The sequence below is a fragment of the Barbus barbus genome (assembly GCF_936440315.1).
Source record: "Barbus barbus genome assembly, chromosome: 5".
Lineage (NCBI taxonomy): Eukaryota > Metazoa > Chordata > Actinopteri > Cypriniformes > Cyprinidae > Barbus > Barbus barbus.
The window spans coordinates 25,422,302-25,442,371 of NC_136733.1; the positions used below are offsets into that span (position 1 = coordinate 25,422,302).

The 20,070-nt window shown below is 37.2% G+C and overlaps 1 protein-coding gene across 1 annotated transcript in view; it reads left to right on the forward strand.

Moving 5' to 3' along the window:
• LOC306869419 (PDZ domain-containing protein 2-like) overlaps window positions 1-20,070 on the forward strand; it is a 48,751-nt gene that overhangs the window by 11,324 nt on the left and 17,357 nt on the right. The window contains exons 3-11 of the mRNA XM_079416189.1: window positions 4,561-4,706; window positions 11,483-11,615; window positions 11,916-12,086; window positions 16,885-16,984; window positions 17,232-17,380; window positions 18,585-18,704; window positions 18,965-19,079; window positions 19,241-19,314; window positions 19,504-19,720. Of these exons, the coding sequence (XP_079272315.1) occupies window positions 4,561-4,706; window positions 11,483-11,615; window positions 11,916-12,086; window positions 16,885-16,984; window positions 17,232-17,380; window positions 18,585-18,704; window positions 18,965-19,079; window positions 19,241-19,314; window positions 19,504-19,720 (1,225 nt within the window). The remainder of the gene's footprint in view (window positions 1-4,560; window positions 4,707-11,482; window positions 11,616-11,915; window positions 12,087-16,884; window positions 16,985-17,231; window positions 17,381-18,584; window positions 18,705-18,964; window positions 19,080-19,240; window positions 19,315-19,503; window positions 19,721-20,070) is intronic.

The following is a 20,070-nucleotide window of genomic DNA, read 5'->3' on the forward strand; positions in this document are numbered from 1 at the left end:
TATATATATAATAAATTATATTGGCACTTCTACAAGCAAATGAAAAATGTAATATCAGCATTATCTCATTGAGCCACTGAAATTAGTCATATTACCTTGAAGCAATGTAATATCTTAACCAGAATGTGTATTATCTCCATTGTTGTATCTCACCAACCACAATATCAAAGAACAATTCATTGTGTATTACTTGTGCAAAAACACTGATGACTAATCAGTTATGACTTCACAATCCAGATGACAGAAAACATCATCTATGGCTAACATTAATGATGTGCTCTCTCTTTTAAAAACACTTATCCAATGTGATAAAATACATTTTCTATACAGTCCTACAGAGATTACCATGCAAGTAATTAGTAGCATTAATGTGTCTATGCAAGCGTTGAGTAGGAACATGTCAGTGGGATGATGTGCAAGCTTAATCTGACAGTGAGCAGGAAAAGCGTGAGAACCGGAGAAGAGAGGCAGCAGACCATCTCAGTCAGATATCTCGTGTCGGTGATTCACCCTGCCGACAGGCTTTCCTTGAGAACATGCCCCTATCCTAGACTGATTTCAAAGGAAACACGAACAAGTGGCAGCATGTTTGTAGTTTTGAGGTGTGTGCTGACTGTCATGTAGGGAAGGAGTGATAGAGGTAGAGTGTGTTTCTGCGCCACAAGAGGCACCAAGCGAAATTGCAAAAAATAATGAGCTTGTCTCTAAGCAGGTTACTCAGAAACCTCAAGCACCCTCTATCTAGGCTGAATAGTCAGATATATGCTACCATTCAATAGTTTGTGGTCAGTAAGTTTCTTTTTATGTTAAAAAAAATCACTTCTACTCACCAAGGCTGCATTTATTAGATGTGAGAATACAGTAAAACTGTGATTTATGCCTGTGATGGCAAGGCTGAGCAGCCACAACTCTTCAATGTCTTCAGTGTCACATGATCCTTCAGGAATCATTCCAATATGCTGATGTGGCGCTTACATTGCATATTGTACATTTTGAATACAGTGTCCTGCTTAATGTTTGTGGAAACCTTGATACCTTTTTTTCCACGATCCTTTGAATTGAAAGTTGAAAAGATCATTGAGACAAAACAATCACGTTTAATCAAATTAATGCATCCTTCGAGATAAGTAACCATTTCTTGAAAAAAAATCAGATATAGTTTTTATATAGTAGAATTAGTGCTGTCAAATGATTAATCGCGATTAATTGCATCCAAAATAAAAGTTTTTGTTTACATAATATATTTGTGTGTACTGTATGTATTTATTATGTATATATAAATACACACACATGCATGTATATTAGGGATGGCTCAAAACCATAATTTTGGCTTCAGTACGATACCAGAATGTAATACCTCGGTATCGATACTAAATTGATACCATAGGTGACAAATAACCAGCCTCAAAAGGTAAGTGAGTTGAAAACAATTATATTAAAATAATAATAATAAAACAGATTTGTATCAAACTGTAACAAAAAACCTACAGGGAACATAGGTTACATTTTGATGTTGGAGAAAAAAACAAAAACATATCTGAAGTAAAATATATTCAAATCTTCTTATCTTTTCAGTGCAAACAAAATGTCTCAAAAAAAACCTACCGGGAAGATAGGTTACATTTTGACTGAGTTTGAACAAAAAATAAAATACAACTGAAGTAATGCAATCAATGCAACAAATGTTGCTTTATTGTAAAGTTTTATTCTAACAGTCAAAGTAATTTTCAAAATCACGTTATTATTTATCTCTCTCTCAGATTTTTTTCAGACTTCAGACTCCGATAGCCAAAGAAAAAGCATTAAATAAATCTCACTCTCTCGGCTGCTTCATATTAATGGTCGGCAGCGCGGCAGAAACATTCCCTTCATGTTATTGATACGAAAATTAATATAGCTAAACTCTTGCTTAATTCAAATTCAGTTAATACTTGACTGTATGAAATGGTTTACTGGTTCTAGCGTGTCATGCACATTTGAGCTTTCGTTGTTACTGTATCACATCTTATAATATGTGCGTTGATCAGTTGTAAATAAAAGTTCAAATTAAATCTGAATTTATGAATGATGCACTCATCTGTCGATCTCTTAATTTTCTGAAAGATCAGGATGAGGCCCGGCCCGCGTCTGAACTATGATGTGAATATTGGCCCGAAGCCTGGCCCTAGGGACATAAAAAAGTAGGAGCCCGACTTTAAATAAAAAAAAAAGAAAAAAAAAAAAAAGAAATGGGGGCTAAAAGTGTGTTGTAATGCAAGCGTTACTGAACATGTACAGAGTAAAATATTACTGAAAATTGATTAGTAATGCCTTACACTACAGTAACGTATTACTTTTTGCTGTAACGCAGTAATGCATTACTTTTGTAACGCCTTACTCCCAACACTGCTTAAAGACTGTATAACTTTCTCATCCTCGTGCACTAAAAACGTTGAATAGATGCATTTCTTTATGCATGAAATATTTGAATATAAATTTGTTGTTAATGAGTTGTTAATTGCAGATAAACCATAGTTCTGTCATAATTCTGTTAAACCATTTCTGTTACAAAGTATTGTGGTGCCTTACACAAAAAATAAAAAACATTTGAAGAGTCAGGACTGATGTTTGCTATAGTTAGTCCAGAGCTACTAAAATATCAGTTTAATCAGTGAATCTTAGATTTTGTATTCTCCTGGGTGCACAAACTGCAGATTATATGAAAATTATAATATAAAAATATGAATTTATCGGTATCAGTATCGGCCACGAGAAGGACTTAATTATCGGTTATCGGTATCGGTTAAAATTTTTCATATCGTGCATCCCTAATGTAAATATTTTCAAAATATATACTGTATGTGTGTATTTATACATAATAAATATACACAGCACACACACATATATTATGTAAACAAAAACTTTTATTTTGGATGCGATTTTGACAGCACTAAGTAGAATATTTAGCTAATACGTAAAAAATAATTTTAGCAAGTTTGGCAGGTCTGTAAAAAGTCTCATTGTTTTTTTTGTTTTGTTTTTTTATCTTCCATGTTAACATCTTGTCAGTGTTTTTTTGTGTTGCAATATGTTTAGGCTTTGGCAAGCCTTCTAACATTAGCCATTTTAACATTGAAATTCCAAAAATTCCAATATTTCCTCCAATATAACTGTATATATACAGACATAAAACAGAGCTTTAAATGACAAAATGGTAACTGATGACAGAATTAACAATATGAAAGGTTATGTAAAATCAAATTAATATGCTAAGGGAATAATTGTCAGAATATTGATTAAAAATATATTTTTAGGCTAATGTCATGACACGTCTTTGAAATGGTTTTTGAAAATTCATGGGCTTCTGTGTTAGTGTTACTGTTAGAAAAGCTTTGATGTCAGGCACCATAGCTATAAATGGCTCGGTGGCTGAAATGAATTCATGCATTTGAACGCTGCCTTTCGAGTAAGACTGCTACAGTAGTCCTGCAATGCCACAAAAATCAGTTTACAGTTGATGACAACAGTACCCTCATGGATTCATAATGTTTGCATAATTAATTGCTACTTGTTTTTCTCAAATCTAGTAGCATATTTAACTGCAATTTGCGTCTAGTCTTCTTATTTAAAATATTCTTATTAAATCACTTTTTACATTGCCTAAGTTGATTATGTATAGCCTGACTGAAAAAAAAAAAAAAACGTACACTGAATATCATGACGTTATACTGTTATGGGCTTATTGTATATATTAAGTTCAGTTAGGAAGATGTCTGTTTTTCCTTCAACTGGAGTTGAGAAACACGATTATGTCGGTTTTAACCTCATTATGAAGCTGTCAGTTATTTTGCTGTCAGTTATTCACTCAAAACAGAGAATAATATGATCTTTTATCTATTGTTAAAAGCTATTTAGCCATCATTACAGACAAAAAAATCACAAAAGTTCACCTTTTTTTTTTTTTTTTTTTTTCAATTATTGCCAGAGCAGACAGAGAGAAAGAACATTAAATGTCACTTGATGAACCTGAATTCATATTCGAGGCCGAATTTCATCTTTTATCGAAGGACAAGAGCATTAATGAACAGTAACGGCAGTGAACATATTAAGATTGATGACGTCCAGCTCAGACGGTGATAGAAGTGGCTGTTGAATCTGTCAGAAACAGGTGCTCATAAAGATTCCCTTCATCTGATTTATGTACCCTCCAAAGAATTCAGTCAGTCTGAACCTCGACTTTCCTTTTCCTTCGAAAAAAACCAAACATGGAAAATACATCAGTTCAGTTCTTCCATGTAACTTTAAAAAAACTTTATTTTTTTTTTATTTGCAGGTTAAAAAAGCTGTAAATACTTTGAAATTGCATAAACAATAATGTTTCCTAATTTGCTGAAACTTCAGAGATGTTGTAGTTATTCTTGCAAGAAATGCAGCATAAAATGGGAACCATTTTGAGGACTGTAATGTAAGTTAAAACCACAAAACAGCTGCTGCAGGACTTGCAGTTTATTTAGTGTTATATAATGAAGAACATTCCTGATTGTTCCACCATACGGATAAATATCCCCCTCTTCTCTGCAGCCCCGTGAGGGCAGCCGGATCTGGAAGATGCACATGGTGAAGGGTCAGGATGGACTGGGTATCCAGATCACGGGCGGGCGAGGGTCCAAGCGCTCTCCTCACGGTATCATCGTGGCCCACGTTGAGGAGGGAGGAGCTGCACAGAGGTAAACGGCTTTCATTTGCAAAGGTTTTGATTTGCTGCTGTGGCAACTGTGGTGACACTGCTCAATCAGCATCTCATGCATATGCGAGCGTCAGGGAGTCTTGAGTGCCCACGATACTCATTAATCTTCAAAGCCATTGTGACACCCTCACATGGGTGCACAGAATATATCCAGTCACGCTGCCATTTATACAGTAATAACCATGAGGTATCAGAAGCTTTTTAATTATTATATTAAAATGGTATTGTAATCATAGGTAAACTAAATGTAAAAACAAGGAAAATGAGCATGCATAATTAAATATTCACTGATTTGTGAATATTGAATATTTAATTGAACTGATTTACAGCACAACTGTTTCCAACATTGATAATAAATCAGCATATTAGAATGATTTCTGAAGGATCATGTGACACTGAAGACTGGAGTAATGGTGCTGAAAATTCAGCTTTGATCGCAGGAATAAATTATATTTACAGTATATTAACATAGAAAATAAATTAAAATAATATTTCACAAAATTAGTTTGTTTATTCTGTTTGGCAGTTTGTGTGTGTATGTCTAAGTATACTACAATATATATAAAAATGCATATTTTTCAGTTAAAGATAAATTATAGTTAAAATGGACTGCTTTTGGTGCTTGCCACTTCATTGGTCAATTTGTGTTTTAAGAATGAGATCCAAGTTTAAGTTTAAATGTAATTGTTTTTAAAGGGGACCTATTATGCCCTTTTTTACAAGATGTAAAATAAGTTTCTGATGTCCCCAGAGCGTATATGTGAAGATTTAGCTCAATATACCCCACAGATAAATTTTTATAGCTTGTTAAAATTGCCACTTTTAGGGTGTGAGCCAAAACGCGCTGTTTTGAGTATGTTGCTTTAAATGCGAGTGAGCTGTTGCTCCCAGAGAAGAGGGCGGAGCTTCAAGAGCTCCAGCTCTGCATTAGCAGTGCTAGCCTTTGCAAATAAACATTCCACTATTAATACAAGCCTGTTATCTTTACAGAAAACTACTGTTTCAATGTCTGTCATCTGATTTTACTGTGCATAATAAATTTGCGTTTATGAATTACACAGACAGGAAGCACGGCGGGATAAAAATAACAACATAGCTGGTCTCATGCTATCACAAACTTTATAAGTCCCACTTCTGATTATGAGCTCGACAACTTCAAGCGATTGACTCTCATTGCTTTCATACGCAACTTTTAACTTCCACATTCCGATTCGTGATCATTCTGATAGCACTTGAAGGCAGCATCGGTGAAAATACACAGAGAAAATGATAGCTTTAGCAATTAGCCTTACAGAGTGCCAAGAAGCTCTTTCAGAAAGGCAATTTGGAAAACAAACGCGTGATACTTACTTTGTCTGGAGCTGACATTCGCGCTGGTATTGATTCCTAAACATTTAGGGGACGTTACCGATTTTTCTGGGAAATTTCCTTCGAAAATAAAATTTAACCATAGTGTCCTTGGCTCAGATGGGTGGAGATTATGACGACTCCTATGTTCATACTAGGGATGCAGCGATTAACCGGTTCCGCGATTAACCGCGCTTTAAAACGTCACGGTTAATTAATCGTAAAGGTTTCGCAAAACCGAGTGTTTCTGTTGCACGCAACTGAACTGTTGCAGCTTGTGCAAAATGAAAACAAAGTCACAATAGTGGTGCACCAGCTTAAAATTACGTGCTTATCAGAAACACTGAGGCTACTACACTAATTATATTAGTGACAGAGGGACTAAACAGCGAAGCTTTATTTCCACCAAAGAAATGCCTGTCGATAGTAGTGTGCAGGGCTCCACAGTGCGAGCATTTCACTCGCATTTGCGACTAAAAATAGATGTGTGCGAACTGGAAAATGTATTTAGGAGCACAAGTGCGAATACAAAACAAAATACAAAACAGCCTAACTTATACAGTAGCCTATAACAAACGTATTAATTTATTCTGCTTATTTATGTAAAAATTGCGATGCAGCGGAGCGAGTTAAAGTGAAGACTCGCTGAATGACGCACATTCGCCACTAGAGGCCGCTGCCGTTACCCCGGTAACCCAGTAAACAAATCAGCTGCGCTACTTTCCTAAAACTGTAAATAATGTTTCACACTCACAGTCATTTAGATATTTATATTCGCTTTAGTCTTCACAATAGCATCAAATAACTCTTACTTAAAGACTTAATGAGCTATTTATTTTCAAACATTTTTTCTAAGCTAAAACATGGCCCATCCACTGATCTAGAGAACAGTGGGTCTATCTATATATCAACGACTGATTCGTTATTATTGTTCAGTAACACAAGTTCCATTAGTTAACATGAAAAAACAATGACTGCATTTATTAATAATGCCATCTTCATTTCAACTTTTAATAATACATTATAAAATCAAAAGTTGTCTTAATATAATTCAATGGAGCTAACATTAACTAACATAGTTGTATTTTTTATTAATCAACATTAACAAAGAATATTAACTACTGCAACAATTAGCTATTGCACATTTTTAGTTAATGTTAACCTGCTTTAACTAATGTTAACAAATGGGACCTACCCCACTAAACATTGGACGTCGGATAGACGTGCAGATCATGTCTATATTGGGTCCGTCGGTCCATGACCAATTCTGGACATCTATTCGACGTCCAAACTAGGTCCACTATTTGGACGTCCAACCATGACCCAACTTGGACGTCATTTTGACGTTCAACATTTGACCTAATCTGACTTATTTTTTTTTGGACGTCATTTGGACGTCTATGGCAGTTGTGATATACACATTAGACGTGCGGTAGACGTCGAAAAAAGACGTCGCCTGGCGTTACAAAAACAACCCCATCAATGGACGGAAATTGGACGTCCAAAATGACATGGAAAAGACGTCACTACGACGTCACATTGCGCAGTGGGACCTATTGTTCTTTCGTTCATTATTTTCAAAAGAGAAATACTGTCATGGATGTTTGAGCAGCGGTCACCTTTTTTTATTCTAATGGGAGAGATGGACTTTTGTTTGTTGTTTGTTTATTATTATTTTGTGCTGTATTGTTGGTTACTGTGTTATTTCTGTTTCAAAAGCCAGCAATAAATAACACTTTAACATCTAAAGAGTGTTCATGTGATTTTATACATTCTTAATGTTGGGAAATGAATAAATGCCTAATAATCGTCATAATCGTAAAACCGTGATTATTCATCAGACAATAATCGTACCAGCAAAATCTATAATCGTTGCATCCCTAGTTCATACCAAAACACAACACTTGTAAAGCGTCTTTGGCGCTGACATTGTATATATCCCCAGTAATGGCAGGACCGCAGCTTCTCACTCAGGGCTGTGTTTATGCTAATAGGACAGAGATCTTCACAAATGGGCGGGGCAGTAACGAAACACTCCTGTGTGTTGCTCGGAGACACACAACAGTTCTGCTGTGGCTTTGATCAGAACTATTTTCGTCAGCGAAATTGAGCAAAAACAGTCAATATTTTGTCTAAAATCTAAGTCACTTAATTTTAACTTCTTGTTTATTTAAATACTATTGTATAAAATCAGTGTCACGTTGATATTGATATCCGGGGAAACATCATGGCCGTATAATGTTGCTTATCTAAATAATATATTGAAAATATCTTTTTTTTTTTTTCTTCTACCCAGTATGCTTCTATACATTTATGTGAGTTATTTTGTGTGTGCTGTCTCTCTCACGCTCACTCAGGCTGTGCAAGCCTCATCTGGCACGACATAAATACATTATCAGTCTCGTTAACACTGAATACAATTAAAATTTGAATCTTTCTCACGCAAAACGATGTGTTTACACACGACTGTGAGTGTGTACGTGGCTGTGACGTCATTGCCTGCGCCGCTGGCAATAAAAGGATCGGCTCGGAATCGGCGAGATGTGAGACTGACCGGCCAGTCACCGATCCGGGCTGGTCATCCGAAAAATCGGCCGATTTCGATCACTGGCTGGTCAATCGTTGCATTCAGTTGGTCAATCGGCTGGTCAATCGGTGCATCCAGGTGGATGCTGCACACTGGTGGTGGTTGAGGAGATTCCCCCCTTGTATGTAAAGCGCTTTGAGTGCCTAGAAAAGCACTATATAAAATGTAACGAATTATCTCTGCTAGATATCAGTGAGCGAGGAGTGGAGCCGGGAGCAGGGAATGGTGAACCCGGAGCGCAGTGATTATTAAATGCTCAGAGCGCAGAGGGGAAATTGTTGCCGCTCCACTCCGCTCACATACTCTGCTCGCAAAACAACCTTTTCTGTATTTGCAGCGCGTTTCTGTATTTGGTTGTGTTGTGAGTATTTTCTGTGTGTTTCTGTTTTGCAGCGCATTTCTATATTTGGTTGTGTTGTGAGCATTTGGAGTACGTTTCTGTATTTGGTTGTGCTGTGAGTATTTGCTGTGTGTTTCTGTTTTGCAGCGCGTTTCTCTATGTGGTTGTGTTGTGAGTATTTGGAGTGCGTTTCTGTATTTGGTTGTGTTGTGAGTATTTGCAGCGTGTTTATGTATTTGGTTGTGTTGTGAGTATTTGCAGCGCGTTTCTGTATTTGGTTGTGTTGTGAGTTTATGTAGTGAGTGTGCAGCACATGTTGTTATGCTGATGAAGATGTTTTCTTAATTTGCTGGTGTTTTTTCTACTTGCATGTGTTTTTTCATTTGCAGAGCGTTGAGCTCTCTCGGCCACCATACATGCGTATTGCCCCTCAAACTCCATTTTAAGCTGCAATATGTTGAATAATTTGCTGACTTGTTGCCCTTTGCGATTCATTAATGCACACTTTGACAAAGTTTGGAGGAAGCACAACAACCTGATGGTAATTATCCAAAAGCTGAAATGAACCCTCGTTGCCTCAACAAATTTGAATTACTCCCTCCAGGTTATGTGCTAAGTTAAATAGATGTGTTCAGGGAAAATAAGCCCTTGTGGCTTTGCCATGGGACCCAAAAAATGAACTGATTTCAGTTATACAAATTCATGAGATGTTGCACATCTGTTGGAAAATACATGCGCAGCTCCCCCACATCGCCTACAGACAGAGCAGGCTATTTTTTGCTTTGACCGGCACTAGGGTTTATTGTTATAATTTAGCAGTACAACATTTTCTCCCACACAGTTTTAATGGGGGGCTATTTCTGAGAAACCTGTAGACATGAATCATGTGTATTGGTCAAACTGGCTGCTTTCCAAATCTTTCTTTCTAGTGTAGTGCAAGTGGTGGCCTGGTGGTCAGATCAGGGCCATCAATTATACATGATGTGGGTAGTTATGAAGTTTCCTGCTCTTATATAACGACTAACACTGAAATAACCTCAGATTCCTTCATCTGTGACTGAAGTCCTAAGGATTTTGACCAGTGAGAGGCTTTAAGATTTTGAATGTTTCTCACTTCACTGCACATTGTTCATCGTAATGAAGCTGGTCAGGATGGAACGATCCAGACTGCCTTAGGACATTTGGAAATAGAAGAATGTAACAGAGACAGACTTTGTCTTTGTGGGATATTATGACAAATTAAAATCTTTTTCTTGATAAAAGCATGATGAAACCGTTCTCCTTTTGCTCTGAGCTCAATGTTTATTGCATCATTTGCACCTTCTAGATGGATAAATAGTTAAAATGAATGTGGATGACCCAGAAAAATTTTTTGAAGCTCCAAATGTAGATAATTATTTCTCTTGACCCATGACATGCAGTCATCAATGACATCAAATATAAAAATTGTTTGAAATGCATTCTTTATTCTCTCAGTTCAAATAAATTCTATTAATTTGATTTATTTCTTAATAAACATTCCTGGAATAATTGTGAATGATTCATTGGTCCACATAATCGGGGACATCGCTAAAAGTCACTGCCTCTCGAAAAAGGCTTGCGAGTAGGCAGAACAATTGAGCAGAGGATTTTTTCCCAAACATTTTGACAGTAGTAAAATTTTGTTGTAATATTTACTGTTTTATTAATTTTGCCACTTTATGTGCTTTTGTCATATTTTATATTAACAGTATGTGTATGTATGTATATGTGTATGTGTATGAATGTACATATTTTTTTATTACATATATTTTATTTCAGTATTTTAAAATATTTTAGTTCTTCAACTTAAAGGAACACTCCACTTTTTTTGGAAATAGGCTCATTTTACAACTCCCCAAGAGTTAAACAGTTGAGTTTTACCATTTTTGAATCTATTCAGCCGATCTCTGGGTCTGGCGGTAGCACTTTTAGCTTAGCTATATAGCTAGCTTAGATCATTGAATCGGATTAGACCATTAGCATTTGGTCATCAAAAATGACCAAAGAGTTTCAATAATTTTCCTATTTAAAACTTGACACTTCTGCAGTTACATCGTGTACTAAGACCGACGGAAAATGAAAAGTTGGGATTTTCTAGGCTGATATGGCTAGGAACTCGGCTGACCCGGAGATCGGCTGAATGGATTCAAAAACGGTAAAACTCAACTGTTTAACTCTAGGGGAGGTTTAAATAAGCCTATTTCCAAAAAAAGCCCTGCTGCCATAGAGGATTCAACACAGGTTGTTTTTGTCCCTGATTGACATTACTTACATCAAACTGTCATATAGAAACCACTTGTCATGATTCAGTCAATTCTTGATTAACATTCATTAACATCCCATTACCATTTCACTTTAATAGCTGCAACATGACTTCAGGATTGTCTGCTGCTTGTTTTTATTAAGCAAGGAAATGACCTGATCATGCTTTCTCTGGTTGATTTTTTTTTTTTTATTTCAGAGATGGACGTCTGAAAGCAGGTGACGAGTTACTGATGATAAACGGACACTCCCTGGTAGGACTCTCACACCAGGAGGCTGTAGCCGTCCTGCGGTCCACTGCTGGACTCGTGCAGCTGGTAGTGGCCAGCAGGGTGAGTTTGAGTTTGCGAGCAAATCAGCTTATAACTATATCAGTAATTGTGTGTCATTGCATTGGGAAGCGTCTTCATGCTCAAATGCTGAGCAGTTCTTGCTGTGGTCCTTGTATAAAGTGTGTCAGCCATTCAAACACAAAGATGTTATAAGCAGATGCTTGTAGCAGCTAAAAAATTGAACAGCGAAGCGCTGATGGTGCTTGCCGCTCGGCTTTCTGAGATAAAGTTAAAAATACTCGCAGGCTGCTCAACGGCACACAACATGCTTTCTCCAGCTGCTCTTCCTTCCTTTCCCAGGATGAATCTGAAGTGGACTTCCAAAAGTACCCGTCCACCAGCTTGCCCGATCTAGTGAGCACGTGCTCTGGTCCGGACGCCTCTCCCTCCCCTGGGGAGGAGAAGGAGAACATGGAGCCGGATGTGGAGGACGTGAGGGCCAGCAGCCTTTCACTGCCCACCCAGGACTTGGTACGTACGTTTCGACAGACCTATCTGCCTGATTATCTGCTGCTTTCATCTGGTGCGGCCTCAGCTGCCCTCAGATTGAGCTAAAACAGACTGTTTTCTGTTTTTGGTAGTATTTATGATTAAAAGTTTGCTTTGGGGAGAAATGTTCACTGCTTTTATGATCATAATCTGTTTTTTTTGTGTGAGTATGTGTAGTTGTCTTCCCTTAAACATTCAAAGGCACCTTGTTGAGGTGTTTGGAAAAAAAGCAAACACACTTCCATGGTTTGTCTGATAAGAACAAACAAGACTTTCCTGATATTTTTCAGCAAAATCTAAATACCTGCAGCGTGTTGTGATTTAAAAATACAGCATTTCCTTTTAAGGACAGCACAGTTGCTTTACCTGTTTGCCTCGTTTGATCTGTGTGCCAGGGCCCCATTTATGTTCTTGAGGCTTTTATCTGTTGTTTTGCCAGAAAAATATTAGTGCCACTGTTTACCAAGCACCCATTGGCTCAGCATTTGTGCGTTTCATCACAAATAACAAATTATTAATTTGCTCTGTGCAAGCACGTGTACATCAAATCACTAATGCCACACAGCGTTAATGTTTAATCGCACAAAATGAGACGTTGCACTAGTTTCGTGACAACATGGCTAATGCAAGTCAGTGGCACACTGACAGGACGACACAACTCAACATATTAAAATTAAACTCTTGCTTGGCTGTTTCAGAGAACAGCGCCCACGATGCTTTACTTGAGATGTTCTGCGGTGCGGAGTAAAGTGGGTCATTCCACACCACCCCCTGCTGTATCTATGCTGCGCACACATTATTGCTTTCAGGACAAAAAAATGGAAAAGAGCAACCGTCCCGCCTGCTGTTTAATTACATTAGCATTCCATGGCTCCCGCTGGTCGTAGTTGTGAATTTGGGGCAGTTAAGCTTGGGTTTTTCTCACTGTACAGCAGAAAACTTTTGACAGATGTTATTTTGTGATCCTCTAGTCCTTATCAATAATTTACTCATAGTGACACTGTTCAAGCTTAAAAATAGCAAACAAGACAGTAAAAGATACTGTACGGTATATAGTTGAATTTATGTATATTTATGTATATATATATATATATATATATATATATATATATATATATATATATATATATATATATATATATATATATATATATATATATATATAGCTATAGCACTGAATGTAGATAATTGGATGGGGAGACCTTTGTGCCTCATTTACCCCTGAAGGGTGCATATCAGTACCTTAAAAGTACATATTTGTATCTAAAGGGTGCATATTAGTTCCTTAATGGTACATATTGGTACCTTTCAAAAGAGTACCGCCTCAGTGTCAGCTTTTGTACCTTTTTGTTTTTGATTGATTGATTGATTGATTGATTCTTATAATTATATATAAAGATTCTAGATTCTTTATATATAATTAATAAAGTTGTTTCTGAGAATCTTTGCATTGCTAAACACAGACCATCTTAACCTAGTTAAACATCAGTTGGATTCACTTTGTCACTGCATAGATGAGCACGTGTAAGTAAAGGCTCATGAGATATGATGAGGTTTGAGGAGCCTGTGGAGCTTCCTCTCATCCTGTGTTCTCTAGTCTCCAGTGAGCTGTTCTCTCCCTCCAGGCTTCAGTCTCTAATGAATGACAGAGTGGGAGCTCTTACAGGGGGATGGGGACTGAAAGAGGATTAAACAATATAGTTTGCTCTCATTCTGATTTCCTACGATTTACTGTCCTGGTCACATGCTGTTTTTGTTTTTATTATAAATATCTGTGCAGGTGTTTTTTTCATATGCCCTGCAATATTGAAATTACAAATTGTGGCTGTCTATTGAGTTTTCTCCTTATAAGCATCACATTGGAAAATTTGGAAAAATAACTTTTATGAAGAATTTTAAAATTGTGATTTTCCAGTCTTGGAAAATAAAGTCATGGGCAATTCTGATTCTGAAAATTACATCATCTGCAACATCTGCACTAAAACCAACTTTTTTTTTTTTGCTTGCATATTGCTTTTTTGGGAAGCAAGTTATTTAGGCAAATTAACCCCCCCCCCCCTTTTTTTTTTAATTAACAGAGTGTTTCATTTACAGTCAGTAAACAACTGTGACAAATTGCATAGAATGCTCATAGAAGGTTTGCGCTGGAGCTCAGCAACATTTACACCCATATAGCTTTCATTCATAGCTCTTGAATGCGGTATGCAAGAATCACGGTCCATTCACAAATAATTTCTTCCCCTTTACTATGGTCTGCTTTAAAAATATTTCACCAGCTAGAAATTTTTTTTTGAGAGTGCAGGATCTATAAAAAGTTTTTTTTAAATTCCTTCTCCAGTAATCATGAATGACTGTAAAAGTCATGAAAGTTCTTTGGTCTGAAAGTGTGAGAAGCCTATCATTAAGTCGTTAAGTAGAAAATGAAATGGAGAGTGTAATTGGGCCAATCAATTTTTCAGTTTGCCATATGTTTGCTTTCCCCTTTCACTCTTCCATTCCAAATCCAAACACCTGTCCAGACTGTTCTTAGTCTTACACTCCCTTTCAGCCCCCTGCCACAGCAGAAGGGGGCGATGAGCGGTTGCTGTTATGTGGGTGTCCAGTGCTGACAGTGTTGGGTGTGTCTCCAGATCTGTTCTGAAGTGTTAGGCTCAGAGGTTTTGATGAGACAAAGGGAGGGAGGGAAAAAACATGAGAGCACATTTTCCAAAAAAAAAAAAAAAAAGGGAAAGGAAGGATCTGTCACGTTGAGTCCTATGAGGCACGTAGGTATGGCGTTTGAGGAAGCCCACGGGCTCACCTGCAACAGTGTAGCGTAGCTTGCTCATGCAGGAGACAGATCTCATTTCTGACAGCGGAGAGAAGGGCTTCCTGTCTGCATGCCTGAAAAGAGAGCGGTGGATCTTCCCTTACATGCTGCTGTTTGAACTTGTTTCAGGATGCATGAGCTGTGCGATAAACCGAACCTCATTCTTGAAGCTGAGGCGGTTAGAAGGGGAAAACACTGTGGTATTTATTTTTTTTCACAGCAGCCAAGGAAGAGCAGTATTAATGTGGTGCCATGAAGCAGGAGGTTTTCTGACTTCAAAATGCCACTGAAAATAATTCCAAAAATAAATGACTACTTACCATTGTCACCCTTAAAAAAAACGTTAAATCAACTTAATATCAATCAGTGTTCTGCAGGATTTTTCCTGGTCAAAAGTTTTCTGTAATTTTTGCATACAAATACTTCTGCATATGTAAAGTTGACTACATAATTGCAGTTAATTAATATAATGACTTAATTGCATTTTATGTTTATAGTTATTAGTGATAATTTAAGCATGTGCAACCTTTTAAATTTGACCCAGAGTGTTCTGCTTGAAAGTGCTGTGATAAGTCAAGCTAACTTAACACCTTGTTTAGCATGTTTAGTGGTTACCATATAAAAGCAGTGGTCACAAGAGTCATCTTAAAAAAAAACAAGATTACACTGCACATTTTGGGCCACCATTTGAAAGTTTATGGTTGCTGAGATTTTTTTGATGTTTTTGCAAGTATCTTACACTCACCAAGGCTGAATTTATTTGATTACACATACAGTAAAACAGTAATTGTAAAATATTATTACAACATAAAATAACAATTTTATTATATTTTAAAATGTAATTTATTCATGTGATGGCGAAGCTGAAATTTCAGCAGCAATTACACCAGTCTTCAGTTTCACATGATCCTTCAGAAATCGTTCTAATGAAGTAGTGGCCTAATGGTTAGAGAGTCGGACTCGTAATCGAAAGGTTGCGGGTTCGAGTCCCCGGCCGGCAGGAATTGTAGGTGGGGGGAGTGAATGTCCAGCGCTCTCTCCACCCTCAATACCACGACTGAGCAAGGCACCGAACCCCCAACTGCTTCCCGGGCGCCGCAGCATAAATGGCTGCCCACTGCTCCGGGTGTGTGTTCACGGTGTGTGTGTGCATTTGTTCACTACTCACTGCTGTGTGTGTGCACTTGGATGGGTTAAACGCAGAGCACCAATTTCGAGTATGGGTCACCATACTTGACAATACGTCACGACTTTACTTTTACTTTAATATGCTAATTTTATACTCAAGAAACAATTCTTATTATTATCCATGTTGAAAACAGTTATGCTGATTTAAAAAAAAAAAAAAAAAAATACTTTGTAAAATTTTACAGTAAAGTTTACAGTACTTTTTTTAAAGCATCCTTGCTGAATAAAAGTGTTCATTTCTTTTTTTAAATTGTACTGACTCAAAAATTTTGAACGGTAGAGTAGGATAAGTTTTTTAAATTTTTTTAATTAAATTATTTATTTTTTCTATTAAACTTTGAAGAAACTGAAAGCAAACATTTATTATAATATTCTAATAATAAAATAATAATTAATAATCTAATAATTTTTTATTTATTAAAATTAGTTTTGTACTAAGGCTATATAATTTACAGTAAAAAAATATTGTTTAAATCGTAGGGCATAAAGCAAGGGCACATGACACATTTCAATTCCACACCTCCAAGAAGTCTCCAAGAAAACATTGGCTTTCGTTTACACATGAAATTTGATCTCCCTGTGTGAAAATATGAAAGTATTCACCATAATGAGTGTGCAACATTCCCTTCAGTCCTGCATAGTGAAGGGCAAACAAATGTTTATGGCTTACATTTTAAGAGGAAGTGTCACAGGAAATGAATGAGGAATGTTTACTCCATTTGCTTTGTTTCTCATTTGGAGCCAAGGCATGTTCCCTAAATCCTTCTGTCTCCTGACTTCCAGTTTACAGATTTTGACAGACTTGAGGAACTTGGCAGGATTGATGGTCCCAAGGGATGTTGCCGAAGCCCCACACCAATGAAGTTCCGTAGCAGATCTCAAGGTTAAACATATCCAGAGCATGAAAACTTTGTAATGATATTAAACTGTGTTGGATTATGGCCAAGGGTGGATCCACCAATTCTAATTTCTTTATGATAGATTCTTGCACCGGATCAGGGTTTACTGAAATTGTTTAAATTTTTGATGATTATGCTTGTTAATCAACAGAGACATTTAAATGTGAATATAAATGACTGAATTAAGTGTGTTTACATATCAAGTTAATGTCTTGATGTCATTATGATCAGGTGGAGGAAGCCGCCTGGAGTCTGTTGGTGAAGACGATGAGCTTATCGTGGAAAACGGTGATACAGGAAGTGATGTGGCAGAAAAGCCAGCGCGAGGCGGACGCAAACATTCCCTCCCGCAGCAGCTGGATACAGTTGGGATTCGACAGGTTGCTGCATAATTCAGCTCACTTCTTTTCATTGTTTGTCGTCTTCAATCTATCATTCTTGATATCGTGGGTGTCTGGTACCAGTTCCATGTGTTGTGATGGCTCAAAACAAGAATTATTATGTGGCATGCCCACTTTAAAGATAACTCACCCATTCATTCCATACATGTGGGTAGAAGGTTTCTCTTAGCTGTGCTGATTACAGTGCTCGTCAAAAGTTAACGTGTTCATGAACTGCCTTTGTTTTTTATTTTGTACTGTTTTCTGAGGTCCACTTATGTTATTAAGATTGTTACATCAAAAAACATCATAATTTAGAAATAATAGGCTATTTTCTGTCCTGTTTTGACCCCCCATATCGTAACACTTGTTTAAATTGCCATGGCGGGTTGTAGACTCTGAAGTAAACGCCCACTGCTATGATTGGCTTGTTGTGTATGTTTGACAGCCTACGTACTTCACAGATGGACACTGCTGTGATTTAGGTTAAAAACACATAAATACTCAGTACATATCAAACAATCTGTAATTGTGATCAGGTAAGAAAAACAGTTACTTACACTTGTGTGGTGTGACATCACTGTCGGATCCAATATAGTCGACACAGCATTGTCTTTTAGTTTCAATCTTTCTGAAAATCCTGTGTCGAATTGTACCTTGTTTGTAAAGGAATCTGCGGTAAAATGAAGTGAACAAAGGACCAAGTTCTTACTGACACGGTCTGGAACGTCATTAAAAATAAAGTTAATGAAATAAAGTGTATTGTTTGGTGTCTGTGTAGACCTCTTGTTATTTACACTACATGTGCGAATCGGTGGGCGGGGTTAAACAGGCAGTGATGTAGAAGCAGGCGAAAATGCTTTTTTCGCAATTTTCAAAAATGAATTTTTACCACGGAATGCTTAAATTCACCAATAACATTCAAGTATTCGAGATGGCCTTGTAATAAGCTTAAATATAGCTTTCTATTTATAATATAATAGCCTCAATTTGTTAGGTTTTTCTTCACAATAACATTAGCACAATAGCATTTCCATTATCTCATCTGTTACTTTTAAAGTGACTTACAAATTAGACAAAGCATTTCATAGGTATGAATTACTCAAGGTAGCTGCTTATTTTCCTCCCAATTCAACACAATAAAAATAATGCTTATTTTATCATCTGTTTGTTTATTCATAACCTCTTTTATCATCCTCTTCAGGAATATCAAATTGTGAAGAAATCGGCTCGTTCCCTGAGCACTGTTCAAGTGGAATCTCCATGGCGACTGGCACAGCCATCCATAATCTCCAACATTGTCCTAATGAAAGGACAGGGCAAGGTGAGGGAGGCCCTGCATCCAGGACAATACACGCTGTCACCATGCGGATTCACACATATAGCATTTTGGATATAAAACGTTTTGATCTTGTTGTTTTTTATTTATTTGATGGTGATTCACTCTCTGATTCATATTGTAACGAAAGGGATACAGAGGTGGACAATGAAACCTCTATGCAGAAACCATTTCATATACCAGATACATCACCACCTGTACTATTGTGAATCCAGGCTCATACAGATGTGTCTTTGAATGTGTAGGGTCTCGGCTTCAGCATTGTCGGTGGGCAGGATTCAGCCCGGGGGAGGATGGGTATATTCGTCAAGACAATTTTCCCCAATGGAGCAGCTACAGCAGATGGAAGACTGAAAGAAGGTAGATGAACACTGCTGATCATGATACAGTAGCTCTAATGCACTTGGAGCAATTGTCATCAAAGCAGCTGGACCTCAACCACATGGCATGAGGATTGTCATTGTCTTTGGCTTTTATCTTGAGCTTTTTCACTGGTGAACGTTTCTTTTTCCACTGTTCAGGTGATGAGATATTGGAAGTGAATGGAGAGTCTCTCCAAGGCCTCACGCACCAGCAGGCCATTCAGACCTTCAAGGTAAACTGCTCAGTCACCCCAGAAACACCTGCAGCGGTGCGTAAAACCTCAGAAAAGAATTAACTCCGGACTGTTAATCTCAGGCACATTTCTTTGAATTGTTTTGTCATTGGAAAAAGGAAATTACTAGGAATTCTTAGGTGTTCATCTCATTCAGCATCTAATGGATAACGTTTTTCTCCTTTTCAGCAACTGAAGAAGGGAGTAGTTACCCTAACTGTGCGGACCCGTCTGAGAAGCCCAAGTCTTACACCCTGCCCCACACCCACCCTGCTCAGCAGATCTAGCTCTCCAAACTCAAATGCCAGTGGTGGGACTCCAGTCCCTCCTAGCTTTGAAGATGGGGACTCTCGTAAGGGGCCTGGTCCCAAAGATCGCATTATCATGGAGGTTACACTGAACAAAGGTACAATCATGGCTTTCTGATAAAATAAACAGTGACTTGCAGAGAGGTACACTAACATGCAAAAGTTTGGTCCTAGTAAAATTGGTCTCATAATGTTACAAAAGATTGTTATTTCTAATAAAGGCTGTTCTTTTGATCTTTGCATTCATCAAAGAATTCTGGAGAGAAAAAAACACTGTTCGCTAAATTACATTTTAAAATATTTATAATATAATATGTAATATATAATATTATAATAACATTTGTTAAATATTTGTAATTTGTATCAAATAAATGCATCCTTAGTGAGCATTAGAGATCTCTTCAAAAACTTAAAAAATCTTACTGAACCTAAACATTTGAACAGTAGT